This window comes from Rana temporaria, chromosome 5 (assembly GCF_905171775.1).
Source record: "Rana temporaria chromosome 5, aRanTem1.1, whole genome shotgun sequence".
Lineage (NCBI taxonomy): Eukaryota > Metazoa > Chordata > Amphibia > Anura > Ranidae > Rana > Rana temporaria.
The window spans coordinates 426504109-426517123 of NC_053493.1; the positions used below are offsets into that span (position 1 = coordinate 426504109).

At 52.1% G+C, this 13015-nt stretch overlaps 1 protein-coding gene across 2 annotated transcripts in view; it reads right to left on the reverse strand.

Annotated features, from left to right (window-relative positions):
• The window catches only part of KCNH2 (potassium voltage-gated channel subfamily H member 2), a 294893-nt gene that overhangs the window by 4955 nt on the left and 276923 nt on the right, over nt 1–13015 (reverse strand). Inside the window, exons 11-14 of one of the 2 annotated variants that reach the window (XM_040355386.1) lie at nt 12327–12426; nt 11882–12148; nt 8185–8371; nt 3538–3694 (exon numbers count right to left, since the gene is read on the reverse strand). In XM_040355386.1, coding sequence (XP_040211320.1) covers nt 3538–3694; nt 8185–8371; nt 11882–12148; nt 12327–12426 — 711 coding nt within the window. Of the gene's footprint in view, nt 1–3537; nt 3695–8184; nt 8372–11881; nt 12164–12326; nt 12427–13015 lie in introns of both variants that reach the window. The other variant, XM_040355384.1, reaches the window with a different exon arrangement.

The following is a 13015-nucleotide window of genomic DNA, read 5'->3' on the forward strand; positions in this document are numbered from 1 at the left end:
CTAGTACCCCACTTCTCCCCTCCTCTCTCACCCTCACCTCTCTTCTTCTCTAACCCCACCCCTCTTTGTCTCTCTCCCACCCACCTCTCTCTCACCTCCCCTCCCTCTCTAGTACCCCACTTCTCCCCTCTCTCCCCCCCTCTAGTACCCCACTTCTCCCCTCCTCTCTCACCCTCACCTCTCTCTTTCTCTACCCCCCTCTCTTTGGCTCTCTCCCTCTACCCCCCCCTCTCTCACCTCCCCCCCTCTCTAGTACCCCACTTCTCCCCTCCTCTCTCACCCTCACCTCTCTAAGAGAAGGAGGTGAGAGAGAGGGGGTAGAAAGAGAGATGCTCTCCCCCTCCCATCTCTCGTTCTACCCCCTCTCTCTCACCTCCTTCTCTTTCTCATCCCCCTTTCCCTCACCCTCTTCGCTCTCCCCTTCTTTTCCTCTCTCTTTCTCACCCCCTCTCTCTCACCTAGTCTTTCTCTTCCTCCCCTCTATCTTATCTTATCCCCTCTCTCCTCCTCACCGCCCTCTTTCTCAATCCACCTTGCTCTTCCTCTCACCCCCTTTATTTTCTCTCACCCCCTTTATTCTCTCTCACCCCCTTTATTCTCTCTCACCCCCTCTCTATCTCCTCTTTCACCCCACCTCTCTCTCACCCCCTCTCTCTTACCCCACTTCCCCCCTCCCCTCTCTCTCACCCCCTCTCTCTTACCCCACTTCCCCCCTCCCCTCTCTCTCACCCTCTCTCTCTCTCTTACGCCACTTCCCCCCTCCCCTCTCTCTCACCCTCACCTCTCTCTTTCTCTAATGCCGTGTACACACGATCGCAATTTCCAACAACAAATGTTCCATGTGAGCTTTTGTTTCGGATATTCCGACCGTGTGGAGGCTCCATCAGACATTTGCTGTCCGAATGGGTTCTTTATTTTTCCGACGGCAAAAAGTTCTTGTCGGAAATTCCGAACGTCTGTATGCAATTCCGACGCACAAAAATCCACGCATGCTCGGAATCATTGAACTTAATTTTTCTCGGCTCGTTGTAGTGTTGTACGTCACCGCGTTCTTGGGCGATCGGAATTTCTGAGCAACATTTGTGCGACCGTGTTTATGCAAGACAAGTTTGAGCCAACATTCCGTCGGAAAAAAATCCACCGTTTTCTTGCCAGAAATTCTGATCGTGTGTACGGGGCATTACCCCCCCCCCCCCTCCCCCCCAGGGCCATCTTAATAGCATCACGGGCCCCTGGGCAAAGCAATGCTCTGGGGCCCCTACAATGGAGACAGTGCAGGTAAGTAGGTAGGAGGCAGACTGCCTCTTCTTTGCGTCTATCACTCTCAGTGCCATCATGGGCTCAAGGACCAGCTGCTTTGGGGAAAGTGCAGGGGCCCCTGGGCAGATGTGCCCTCTCATTAGTACATCCCTGCCCCCCCTTTCTCCCTCACCCTCTCTATCTTACCCCACTTCTCCCCCTCTCTCTCACCTCACCTCTCTCCTTCTCTAAACCCCTATCTCTCTCTCTCTCTCACCCCCGTCTCCCTCACCCCCCTTTTCCCTCACCCACTCTCTGTCACCCCATTCTCTCTCTCCCCTCTCCTCCCTCTTATCCCCTTCTCTTTCTCACACCTCTCTCTCACTCTCTCAACTAGGCTTTCTCTCCCCCCCACCCCCCACTCTCTCTCTCCCTCTATCTTATCCCCTCCCTATTCCTCACCCCCCCCCCCCTCTCTCTCCCTCGCACCCCATCACTCTCCCTCTAACCCCCTCTCTCTCTCATCCTCTCTTTCACCCCCTTTCTCATTTTGTGGGGGGTTGGCAACCCTGGCAGGAAGGAGATGAATGGAGGCCTAATGGCGGCACAAGGTAACCCCTCAATCATCGGGAATCTCCTATGCAACCAGCAGGCGCTACCTACAGACCCAACTCTCGCGGCGGGATGGCCCGAGCATACCACACTTTTTTCCTTGGCATTAGGGCCCAAATTATCATCTGGCACACAGACAGGCCAACTTCTGTCATAAAATGAGTCATAAAGATGGCTGCTGTGCGGCGGCCATCTTTAAACCTGGAAAGGCCCAGTGGCCTCTACGGAAAGAAGCTTTTAAAAGCCCTCTCTATGCAGCTGAGCTGCAATAACCAAATGAGCAGGCTCGTGGAGTTTCCTGGAGGCCTGGATGGGAAGCCGCCAGACGCCTGACAGAGGTTGGCTGCCACCTTTGAACCTGTAAGGTGTTCGGTGACTTCCCATCAATGCCAACAGGAACCTCCTTAACCACTTCCGGACCTCCTCATGTAAATATACGTCAGCAGAATGGCACGGACAGGCACATGCACGTACCGGTACGTCCTCTGCTTGACGTGGGTCAGGGGTCCGATCGGGACCCCCCCCCCGGTACATGCGGAGGTCGGATTCCCTCGGGGAGCGATCCGGGACGACGGCGCGGCTATTCGTTTATAGCCGCCCTGTCGCGATCGCTCCCCGGAGCTGAAGAACGGGGAGAGCCGTATGTAAACACAGCTTCCCCGTGCTTCACTGTGGCGGCGCATCGATCGAGTGATCCCTTTTATTAGGGAGACTCGATCGATGACGTCAGACCTACAGCCACACCCCCCTACAGTTGTAAACACACACTAGGTGAACACTAAATCCTACAGCGCCCCCTGTGGTTAACTCCCAAACTGCAACTGTCATTTTCACAGTAATCAGTGCAATTTAAATGCATTTTTTGCTGTGAAAATGACAATGGTCCCAAAAATGTGTCAAAATTGTCCGAAGTGCCCGCCATAATGTCGCAGTCACGAAAAAAATCGCTGATCGCCGCCATTAGTAGTAAAAAAATAAAAATAAATAAAAATGCAATAAAACTATTTTGTAAACGCTATAAATTTTGCGCAAACCAACCGATAAACGCTTATTGCGATTTTTTTTTTACCAAAAATAGGTAGAAGAATACGTATCGGCCTAAACTGAGGAAATTTTTTTTTTTATATATGTTTTTGGGGGATATTTATTATAGCAAAAAGTAAAAATTATTGAATTTTTTTCAAAATTGTCGCTCTATTTTTGTTTATAGCGCAAAAAATAAAAACCGCAGAGGTGATCAAATACCACCAAAAGAAAGCTTTATTTGTGGGGAAAAAAGGACGCCAATTTTGTTTGGGAGCCACGTCGCACGACCGCGCAATTGTCTGTTAAAGCGACGCAGTCCCGAACTGTAAAAACACCTTGGGTCTTTAGGCAGCATATTGGTCCGGGGCTTAAGTGGTTAAGCTAAAGCTGCAGGTAAGAATTTGGCACTGGCCCATTCCTGGCCATAAGGGTTGGACACCTCCCACGGGCCCGATGGGCCCTTCGGATGGCTTCTAAGAATGCATGTAATGTAAACAGTGCAATATGTAGTTGGGGCTTTCTGTGGGAGTGGCTTAAGTGTGGACAGGGACGCAGGGGGCCCCATACTCTCCTGTTGCCTGGGGTGGGGGGGGGGGGGTAGGAGTTGTCAGTCTGGCCCAGAAAGCATTTCCATCTCTGGGTGGGGGGGTCACACTGTACCTGAGAAGAAGATGCCAGTGTCGGGTCGGCACACGGCGGGCAGCTGGACATCTGTGGGGGGGAGGAGACGGCGCTGTAGGCGGGGGGCCCCAGGAGCATCTGCTTCTGTAGTAACTGCATGATGGCGTTTATATCGTTCACCATTCGGCTCTCCAGCCTGGGGAGGAAACAGAGGAAAACCATGAGAATGTGGACTGCGAATCAGGAGGGACATACTGGGAAAAGGGAGGAGACAAGAGGATAGGGAGGAGGCATCTAAAGCAGGGGTGGAGCATACAGCATCATGATGAGAGCTACAGGGCAGGGATTGATCTATATATGAGAACAGAGCGGAGTACCCAGGAAGAACGTATAATAAGGAGGAAGACACACAAAGCAGGGGAGGGTGTATTTAAAGCAGAGGCGGAGCCTAGAGGATCATGGGAGACACAAAGAAGGAGCAGAGGCGGAGCCTAGAGGATCATGGGAGACACAAAGAAGGAGCAGAGGCGGAGCCTAGAGGATCATGGGAGACACAAAGAAGGGGGAGCATACAACATCCTGGGAAACACAGGGCAGGAAAATATATACACTGGACCGGATTCAGATACATTGGTGTATCTTTCCGGGTGGCGTAACGTATCTCAGATACGCCATAAATTAGTGCGCAAGTCCCCTATTCAGAAACGACTGGCGCCCTTAGTTACGGCAGCGTAAGCCCGCCTAATTCAAATGTGGATGATGTGGGCGTGTTTTATGTATATTAAATGTGACCCCCGCGTATTTGACGCATGCGCCGTTCGTGAAAAAATCCCAGTGCGCATGCTCGAAATTACGCCGCAAATCGTCAATGCTTTAGACGTGAACGTAACTTACGTACAGCCCTATTCGCGAATGACTTACGCAAACGACGTAAAATTTTAAAAACTTGACGCGGGAACGATGTCCATACTTAACATTGGCTACGCCTCATATAGCAGGGGTAACTTTACGCCGGAAAAAGCCTAACGTAAACTACATAAAAAAATGCGTCGGGCGGACGTACGTTTCTGAATCGGCGTATCTACCTAATTAGCATATTCCTTGCGTAAATATACGGAAGCGCCACCTAGCGGCCAGCGCAAATATGCAGCCTAAGATACGACAGTGTAAGAGACTTACGCCGGTCGGATCTTAGGGAAATCTATGCGTGACTGATTCTATGAATCAGGCGCATAGATACGACAACGCAACTCAGAGATACAACGGCGTATCTCGTATCTGAATCCGGGCCTATATTGTCAAAAGTATTGGGACGCCGGCCTTTACACACACATGGGGCCAGATTTACAACGGAGTTACGACGGCGTATCTCTGGATACGCCATCGTAACACTGAGTTGCGGGGTCGTATCTATGCGACTGATTCATAGAATCAGTTACGCATAGATTTCCCTAAGATCCGACCAGCGTAAGTGTCTTACGCCGTCGTATCTTAGGCTGCATATTTACGCTGGCCGCTAGGTGGCGCTTCCTTATATTTCCGCTAGGAATATGCAAATTAGGTAGTTACGCCGATTCAGAAACGTACGTCCGCCCGGCGCATTTTTTTATGTCGTTTGCGTCGTTCGTAAAAAACATCAAATACGCGGGGTCACACTAAATTTAGGTAAAACACGCCCACATCATCCAAATTTAAATTAAGCGGGCTTACGCCGGACCACATACGTTACGCCGCCGTAACTTAGGGCGCAAGTTCTTTCGGAATACGGAACTTGCGCCCTAAATTTACGGCGGCGTAACGTATCTGAGATACGTTACGCCCCGCGGATAGATACACCAATGTATCTGGATCCGGCCCATGAACTTTAATGACCCCCCCAGTCTTAGTCTGGAGGGTTCAATATTGAGTTGGCTCCGCCCTTTGCAGCTATAACACCTTCAACTCTTTTGGGAAGGCCGTCCACAAGGTTTAGGGGTGTGTCTATGGGAATGTTTGACCATTCTTCCAGAAGCCCAATTGTGAGGTCAGGCACTGATGTTGGATGAGAAGGCCTGGCTCCCAGTCTCCGCTCTAATTCATCCCAAAGGTGTTCTATCGGGTTGAGGTCAGGACTCTGTGCAGGCCAGTCAAGTTCCTCCACCCCAAACTCGCTCATCCATGGCTATGGTGTGGGCTTGTTCTTCAAGGGCTGGTCTTGGCCCCTTAGTTCCAGTAAAGGGAACTCTTAAGGGGTCGGCATACCAAGACATCTTGGACAATTTCATGCTCCCAACTTTGTGGGAGGAGTTTGGGGGACGGCCCCTTCCTGTTCCAACATGACTGTCCACCAGAGGACAAAGCAAGGTCCATAAAGAGATGGATGAGCGAGTTTGGGGTGGAGGAACTTGACTGGTCCACCATCAGTGCCTGACCTCACAAATGCTCTTCTGGAAGAACGGTCAAACATTCCCATAGACACCCTCCTAAACCTTGTGGACGGCCTTCCCATAGACACCCTCCTAAACCTTGTGGACGGCCTTCCCATAGACACACTCCTAAACCTTGTGGACGGCCTTCCCGTAGACACACCCCTAAACCTTGTGGACGGCCTTCCCGTAGACACACCCCTAAACCTTGTGGACGGCCTTCCCGTAGACACACCCCTAAACCTTGTGGACAGCCTTCCCAGAAGAGGTGAAGGTGTTATGGCTGTAAAGGGCGGAGCCAACACAATATTGAACCCTCCGGACTAAGACTGGGGGTCATTAAAGTTCATGTGTGTGTAAAAGCAGGCGTCCCAATACTTTTGGTAATATATAGCCAGATTCACAAAGAGTTACGCCGGCGTATCAGTAAATACGCTGACGTAACTCGGAATCTGCGCCGTCCTAAGTTTAAGTGTATTCTCAAACAGAGATACACTTAAACCTAGCTAAGATACGACGGCTTGCGCCATCCCATCTTAGCTGTCTAGTTCCGCCGGCCGCTAGGGTCGTGAACGCTGATTTACGCCTAGAATGCGTAAATCAGCGAGATACGCTGATTCACAAAGGTACGTGCGCCCGTCGCAGTGAAGATATGCCGTTTACGTATGGCTTTTTCCAGCGTAAAGTCAGTCGAACAAAAAGCTGGCCTAGCCAATGTTAAGTATGGCCGTCGTTCCCGCGTCGAAATTAGAAAAATGTTTGTTGTTTGCGTAAGTCGTCCGTGAATGGGGCTGGACATAATTTACGTTCACGTCGAAACCAATACGTCCTTGCGGCGTACTTTGGAGCAATGCACACTGGGATATGTCCACGGACGGCGCTTGCGCCGTTCGTAAAAAACGTCAATCACGTCGGGTCACGAGTAATTTACATAAAACACGCCCCCTCATCCTCATTTGAATTAGGCGCCCTTAGGCCGGCACATTTACGCTACGCCGCCGTAACTTAGGAGGCAAGTGCTTTGTGAATACAGCACTTGCCTCTCTGACTTACGGCGGCGTAGCGTAAATACGATACGCTACGCCGCCTCAAAGATGCGCCCGGCTACCTGAATCCGGCTAATAGTGTATATATACAGGGAGGGGAGTATGCAGGAGGAAGGAGAATAATACAGTATGTGGAAAAGAGGAGGAGACAAAAGGCTGGGAAGGATGTATCTAAAGCAGAGGCAGAGCCTACGGGAACATGGGAGACACGGGAAAGGGGTGGATCTATATAAAGGAGCAGGGGGCAGAGTGAACAGGAAGAGGAGGTGGGGCATATGGTAAAATTAGGAGGCGACACTGTGCAGAGGTGGAGTTATCTACAAGGGGCTGTGGAAGGCTGGGAGGGGCTTGCTGGAGCTTACAGGAACAGGGGAGGAGATACAAGGCATGGGAGGATGTATCTAAAGCAGAGGCAGAGCCTACGGGAACATGGGAGACACGGGAAAGGGGTGGATCTATATAAAGGAGCAGGGGGCAGAGTGAACAGGAAGAGGAGGTGGGGCATACGGTAAAATTAGGAGGAGACACTGTGCAGAGGTGGAGTTATCTACAAGGGGCTGTGGAAGGCTGGGTGGGGCTAGCTGGAGCTTACAGGAACAGGGGAGGAGATACAAGGCATGGGAGGATGTATCTAAAGCGGAGGCAGAGCCTACGGGAACATAGGAGACACGGGAAAGGGGTGGATCTATATAAAGGAGCAGGGGGCAGAGTGAACAGGAAGAGGAGGTGGGGCATATGGTAAAATTAGGAGGAGACACTGTGCAGAGGTGGAGTTATCCACAAGGGGCTGTGGAAGGCTGGGTGGGGCTAGCTGGAGCTTACATGAGCAGGGGAGGAGATACAAAGCATGGGAGGATGTATCTAATAGAAAAGACAGGAGGGTAGGGAGTGCACAGAAAGAGGAGGTGGGGCATATGGTAAAATTAGGAGGAGACACTGTGCAGAGGTGGAGTTATCTACAAGGGGCTGTGGAAGGCTGGGTGGGGCTTGCTGGAGCTTACAGGAACAGGGGAGGAGATACAAGGCATGGGAGGATGTATCTAAAAGAAAAGACAGGAGGGTGGGGAGTGCACATGAAAAGAAGGCGGACATACAGGACAAGGGGAGGAGTCAGGGCTATTTAAAGGAGAATGATACAGGATGGAGTGTGCATAGGGCGGGTGAGGATAAGGGGAGGAGAATAGAGGATGAGGGGAGGAGTTAATTAGAAGGCGGGTTGGAAAAGTGTACGGCACCTGTTCAGTTGTTTCTGCAGGAGGTCCAGCCGGTTCCCCAATTCACATTTTTGGCGCCGACTTATGGAAGGCACAGGAGCGCTGATGGTGGAGTGGGTGGGGATGGTGCACCGCGGCAGCTCCTGGTACTGACGACCGTTTCGATCTCCCCAAAAGCTGAAGATGTTCGACACCCCAGAAAACGCTCCTGCCATGATGGGAGAGAGAAGGGTCTTATTATTTGTGGCACGGGTCACCCTTACCAACCTCTTCATAGCCGCTGTTTCCACACTTCAATGGGAGGAAGTTTGAGTGGGGGGGAGGGGCAAATGGAAGATGGCAGCCAATATCTTACCAGAAAACTGAAAGTAAAACCAAGTCTAGTTTATAGTACGGGGGTTCTGGGGTGGTACCCATGTGGAGAGATCTGTGAGGGGGGTCTGTCACAGTCTCTTCACCTCCTTGTCCCTTATACCCCAGAGAGCTGTCCCCTGCTGTGTTAGGTACCCTTCGCTGTGAATTATCCCTGGCTGTGTGCCATCCTGTGAGTGGATTATCCCTAGCTGTGTGCCATCCTGTGAGTGGATTATCCCTGGCTGTGTGCCACCCTGTGAGTGGATTATCCCTGGCTGTGTGCCACCCTGTGAGTGGATTATCCCTGGCTGTGTGCCACCCTGTGAGTGGATTATCCCTGGCTGTGTGCCACCCTGTGAGTGGATTATCCCTGGCTGTGTGCCACCCTGTGAGTGGATTATCCCTGGCTGTGCCATCCTGTGAGTGGATTATCCCTGGCTGTGTGCTACCCTGTGAGTGGATTATCCCTGGCTGTGTGCCACCCTGTGAGTGGATTATTCCTGGCTGTGTGCCATCCTGTGAGTGGATTATCCCTGGCTGTGTTGCACCATGTGAGTGGATTATCCCTGGCTGTGTGCCACCCTGTGAGTGGACTATCCTTGGCTGTGTGCCACCCTGTGAGTGGATTATCCCTGGCTGTGTGCCACCCAGTGAGTGGATTATCCCTGGCTGTGTGCCACCCTGTGGGTGGATTATCCCTGGCTGTGTGCCACCCTGTGAGTGGATTATCCCTGGCTGTGTGCAACCCTGTGAGTGGATTATCCCTGGCTGTGTGCCATCCTGTGAGTGGATTATCCCTGACTATGTGCCACCCTGAGAGTGAATTATCCCTGGCTGTGTGCCAACCTGTGAGTGGATTATCCCTGACTGTGTGCCATCCTGTGAGTGGATTATCCATGGCTGTGTGCCACCCTGTGAGTGGATTATTCCTGGCTGTGTGCCATCCTGTGAGTGGATTATCCCTGCCTGTGTGCCATCCTGGGAGTGGATTATACCTGGCTGTGTGCCATCCTGTGAGTGGATTATCCCTGGCTGTGTGCCATCCTGAGAGTGGATTATCCCTGGCTGTATGCCATCCTGTGAGTGGATTATCCCTGGCTGTGTGCCATCCTGTGAGTGGATTATCCCTGGCTGTGTGCCATCCTGAGAGTGGATTATCCCTGGCTGTGTGCCATCCTGTGAGTGGATTATCCCTGGCTGTATGCCATCCTGTGAGTGGATTATTCCTGGCTGTGTGCAATCCTGTGAGTGGATTATGCCTGGCTGTGTGCCCTCCTGTGAGTGGATTATCCCTGGCTGTGTGCCACCCTGTGAGTGGATTATCCCTGGCTGTGTGCCACCCTGTGAGTGGATTATCCCTGGCTGTGTGCCACCCTGTGAGTGGATTATCCCTGGCTGTGTGCCACCCTGTGAGTGGATTATCCCTGGCTGTGTGCCATCCTGTGAGTGGATTATCCCTGGCTGTGTGCCATCCTGTGAGTGGATTATCCCTGGCTGTGTGCCACCCTGTGAGTGGATTATCCCTGGCTGTGTGCCACCCTGTGAGTGGATTATCCCTGGCTGTGTGCCACCCTGTGAGTGGATTATCCCTGGCTGTGTGCCACCCTGTGAGTGGATTATCCCTGGCTGTGTGCCACCCTGTGAATGAATTATCCCTGGCTGTGTGCCATATTTGTCAAATATTTTGGTAAATCTTGGTAAAGCCAGTTTCATCCAGCCCCATCAGCCAATATCTTACCAGAAAACTGGTAGTTTATAGTACAGAGGTTCTGGGGTGGTACCCATGTGGAGAGATCTGTGAGGGGGGTCTGTCACGGTCTCTGCGCCTCCTTGTCCCTTACACCCCAGAGAGCTGTCCCCTGCTGTGTTATGTACCCTTCGCTGTGAACGTTTGGGGTGTGGTTGTATTCCATTGTTTGTGTCTGTCTGCCTTGGAAAAAATGTATATTATGGGATGGATGTCCATGTGGAGGGAGGGGGGACTCCTCCAGCAGCCCCCTGCTGATAAGACTGTTTATTGATGAGAAGTTTGAACACAACCTGACCTGTGTGTCTATTGTCATTGGACAGTTTAACCCGCCCTGAATCCAAGGGTGGGGGGGAAGTGTCTTGGAGTGGAATATCTGTTGTAACATGTGCTGGGATAGAGGCAGTTGTGTGGTTTGCCTACCCAGCTCCTGCTTTCTACATTGCCAGTCCTGCAGCCGCCACCCTGTGAGTGGATTATCCCTGTGTGCCACCCTGTTAATGGATTATCCCTGGCTGTGTGCCATCCTGTGAGTGGATTATCCCAGGCTGTGTGCCACCCTGTGAGTGGATTATCCCAGGCTGTGTGCCACCCTGTGAGTGGATTATCCCTGGCTGTCTGCCATCCTGAGAGTGGATTATCCCTGGCTGTGTGCCACCCTGTGAGTGGATTATCTCTGGCTGTGTGCCATCCTGTGAGTGGATTATCCCTGCCTGTGTGCCATCCTGGGAGTGGATTATCCCAGGCTGTGTGCCACCCTGTGAGTGGATTATCCCTGGCTGTCTGCCATCCTGAGAGTGGATTATCCCTGGCTGTGTGCCATCCTGTGAGTGGATTATCTCTGGCTGTGTGCCATCCTGTGAGTGGATTATCCCTGACTGTGTGCCATCCTGGGAGTGGATTAACCCTGGCTGTGTGCCATCCTGGGAGTGGATTATCCCGTGCTGTGTGCCATCTTGTGAGTAGATTATCCCTGGCTGTGTGCCATCCTGTGAGTGGATTATCCCTGGCTATGTGCCATCCTGGGAGTGGATTATCCCTTGCTGTGTGCCATCTTGTGAGTAGATTATCCCTGGCTGTGTGCCATCCTGTGAGTGGATTATCCCTGGCTATGTGCCATCCTGGGAGTGGATTATACCTGGCTGTGTGCCATCCTGGGAGTGGATTATTCCTGGCTGTGTGCCATCCAGGAAGTGGATTAACCCTGGCTGTGTGCCACCCTGGGAGTGGATTACCCTTTACCAACACGGACTCTGCTACCCCGCTGTACATTTATACTGTGTTACGGACTCTTGTTTTGCCCGGCTGTGATAACCCCCTCTACCGTTAAGTAAAAAGCTTTATGGGTGCTCCTACTGTCTGTGTTTCTGTTCCGCCTACATCTCCGTCACCGGGTCGTATTTCCATTAATACTTCTAAAGACGAACGTTATTCTTCCAATTGGGGGGAAACGTTTCCACATTGTGTGTTCTGCGATCCTTGTCTTAGTTACATGAAGTTTCCTCTGGGATCTTTATTAATATCAAATGGCGGCAGGGTGGATAAGGCAGGAGACAGCCAATACTGAGAACACACCGTCACCCCAGCGGGATGGAACCCCTCCTCTCCCCCCCATACCTGACAGGTGATTGCACACGTCCCCGGTGCCTTGCTCTGCGTCTCCCTCGCCCGCGATCGGTGCGGCAAAGTTGCTGCACGTTGCCCTCGTCGGGGACAGCTCCACCGTGCTGGACAATGGTGCTGGCTGTTCGTCATCACTGGACGAGGAACTGGATGGCCCGCTGCTGTGCTGTTCACCCCAACTCTTGTCCCCGGGGGCCAGGTTGTTCTCGCTCAGCCGGCTTGACCTTTCACCTTTCTTGAGCTCCCCGGCAGTCTTGGCATCTGTGGGAGGAAGTACTATATTTATGTTTTATTTCTGTCCGGGGGTCAGTTTCACCTTCTCCATACACGGGCAGACTACTGGCCCATTGGTCAGATGTGTGGAGGGAGCGGTCTGCCCGTGAATGGACAGATTCACTGATAAGACTCCCATTGCAGGAAGCTCCGCCCCCCGCCTCACCTTTATCCGTCCGTCTGCGGAAAGAGAGTTTCCTCCGCCTCAGCTTGTTGAATCCGTTATCCGAGTCGCAGCTGGCCGGAGATCCCGGGATCATATTGGTCTGCCAAAAAAAAAAAGAGTTGTCGGTGAAAATTTGGTGGTTCAGATGCGGCAAACACCAGGGAACGATGTCAATAACAAAGACCCCGGTACTGCCTGACACCAGAGAGCACTGCCAATAACAGAGACCCCCGTACTGCCTGACACCAGAGAGCACTGCCAATAACAGAGACCCCCGTACTGCCTGACACCAGAGAGCACTGCCAATAACAGAGACCCCGTACTGCCTGATACCAGAGAGCACTGCCAATAACAGAGACCCCCGTACTGCCTAACACCAGAGAGCAATGCCAATAACAGGGACCCCCGTACTGCCTGATACCAGAGAGCACTGCCAATAACAGAGACCCCCGTACTGCCTAACACCAGAGAGCAATGCCAATAACAGAGACCCCCGTACTGCCTGACACCAGAGAGCACTGCCAATAACAAAGACCCCCGTACTGCCTAACACCAGAGAGCAATGCCAATAACAGAGACCCCCGTACTGCCTGACACCAGAGAGCAATGCCAATAACAGGGACCCCCGTACTGCCTGATACCAGAGAGCACTGCCAATAACAGAGACCCCCGTACTGCCTAACACCAGA